The sequence below is a fragment of the Trichechus manatus genome, unplaced genomic scaffold (genome assembly GCF_000243295.1).
Source record: "Trichechus manatus latirostris isolate Lorelei unplaced genomic scaffold, TriManLat1.0 scaffold00051, whole genome shotgun sequence".
NCBI classification, from domain to species: Eukaryota; Metazoa; Chordata; class Mammalia; order Sirenia; family Trichechidae; genus Trichechus; species Trichechus manatus.
This window is the reverse complement of record NW_004443987.1, coordinates 10,830,917-10,833,075: the sequence shown is the minus strand read 5'-3', so window position 1 is coordinate 10,833,075 and position 2,159 is coordinate 10,830,917. Positions and strand designations below refer to the sequence as shown.

At 35.7% G+C, this 2,159-nt stretch overlaps 1 protein-coding gene across 1 annotated transcript; it reads left to right on the top strand.

Annotated features, from left to right (window-relative positions):
- The first annotated feature begins 465 nt into the window (after window positions 1-465).
- FAM133A (family with sequence similarity 133 member A) lies at window positions 466-1,207 on the top strand. The gene has a single exon (XM_004377546.2). It carries the CDS (start codon window positions 480-482, stop codon window positions 1,194-1,196), a length of 717 nt encoding a protein of 238 aa, XP_004377603.1. The 5' UTR covers window positions 466-479; the 3' UTR covers window positions 1,197-1,207.
- The last annotated feature ends 952 nt before the right edge of the window (window positions 1,208-2,159 follow it).

The following is a 2,159-nucleotide window of genomic DNA, read 5'->3' as shown; positions in this document are numbered from 1 at the left end:
GGGTCCCTCTTGCCACCGTTTCTCACCAGCTTCAGGGTTAAAGCTTGTTCTCTCTCTCGGTCTCCTGCTTCCAAGAGCTTCTCAGAGCAGGGATCCTGGATCCAAAGGATACGCTCTCTGCTCCTGGCTATTCTTCCTTGGTGGTTGTAGGATCCTCCTCTCTGCTCTGGAATTGACTCTCTTTTAAGGTAAAACTGACTGATCCCCTTGGAAGGCCACAATTACACTATCACACAGCCCCACCCAGTCAACCTGAGTGGGAGTTACAAGACTATGACTAGAAAAGCCACACACAAAAGTAATTAATCCATCACAGTGTGTTTATTTTGCCTTGTATTAAATGTTTTTTAATTATTCTATCTACTTCTCTTACAGAATAGAGCCTGCTTGGTATACTGGTGGATGAAAAACTTAAGGAGAGTGTCTGTTCTTGTTCTCCTTGCTGATTGAGAGTCTCTTCTGGCAAACATCAGGCAACCATGGGGAAGCGTGATAATCGGGTGGCCTATATGAATCCTGTAGCAATGGCCAGATGGAAGGGCTCATCTCAATCAGTGGGGCCAACAATACAAGATTATCTGAATCGGCCAAGACCTACCTGGGAAGAAGTGAAAAAACAACTAGAAAATAAAAAGAAAGGCTCCAAAGCATTAGCTGAATTCGAAGAAAAAATGAATGAGAATTGGAAGAAAGAACTAGAAAAAAGCAGAGAAAAATTATTAAGTGGAAATGTGAGCTCATCTAAAAAAAAAGAAAAAAAGAAAAAGAAGAAGAAGAAATCTAGTCGATCTTCATCTTCTTCATCAAGCTCTGATTCTTCCAGCAGTTCTTCAGATTCTGAGAATAAAAGACAAGAGAAAAAGAAAAAGAAAAAGAAGAATCGTTCACACAGATCTTCAGATAGCTCTGCATCTGAACCAGAGAGCAAGGAATCCTTAAAAAAGAAAAAGAAATCAAAGGATGAAACAGAGAAAGAAAAGTATATTAGCAAAAAAAGAAAGAAGATTCATCCTGAGGATAAACCTGTATCATCTGAGTCTTCATCAGAATCAGATTATGAAGAGGAGGTACAAGCAAGAAAGAAGAAAAGATGTGAAGAGCGAGAAAAAGCAAAAAAGAAGAAGAAGAAACAGCACAAGAAACACAGTAAAAAGAAGAAAAAGAAGTCTTCTAGTTCAAGTCACAAGTCAGAATAATATCAAGGAAAAAACCAGATTTCTTTATTTAAAAAAAGCAAGCTCTAAAGGAAACTTCAGCTGTGAAAGTGAGAGCATATTTACCAAAATGCATGAGTTTTCCTGTGTTAGTAAAATTATTCATGGACTTTAAGTAGCCAGTCAATGCCTCTGTGCCAGAAAAGGCCATAATTGTTGCCTGCAGCTTAGGGGTTTGTTTGTTTTTCCTTCCAGTGGTTAATACTTCTAGGCTTCTAGGAGCTAAAACTCCATTTGAAATTAAAGTAAAAACTTTTAGATAATGAGTATTTTTGACAAAAAAAAGTATCTAATTTTAAATGTATCTAATTTGGATATATCTTTAAAATATAATCAGAAATATCCAAATGACTATAGTTGACATCTTTGAAGCAAGGACTTAACATCGATGTCTCAAAATCCTTACTTTTATAGGTAAGTTTATTTTATTTTTTTTCCTTAATAAACTTTTGTTTATATGGGGAAAGGGTTTGAATGGGACAGGGTTTGCTGTCACTTTGGCCAGCTGAATAGTGTGCCTTTGATCTTTACACACCCTATTGTTGCAGTGAATGCAGCAGCCATTCTTTTCTCACTTAGTGACATTCTGTGATGTTGTGTGCTGCTTCAAGTAAATAAAAAAGACAGCAGTTTACAGCATGAGTAAGCCTCCAAATTTATAAAATTTACCTCCACTTTACCAGTACTGAATAATAGCATTAGAATGTGACATGATTTGAATTAATTTTGATACCCTTTGGAGGGGATCACTTTAAATAGACCCTGATATTTTTTGATTGATAGTTAAAGATTCTGAAATATTTTGCATGTTTTATACTATTAAGTTTTAATTCTCCAGGAATATTCCATATAGCCAGTGATCCTTTTTAAGTATGATTTATGATTAGGATACAAGTTTCCAGTGTGTAATTGCTAATTCTTGTTATATTAATTTCATTATTGTGT

What these genes read in the sequence shown, in the direction of transcription:
- FAM133A (XM_004377546.2), top strand. Translation starts at nt 480, where the DNA reads ATGGGGAAGCGTGATAATCGGGTGGCCTATATGAATCCTGTAGCAATG.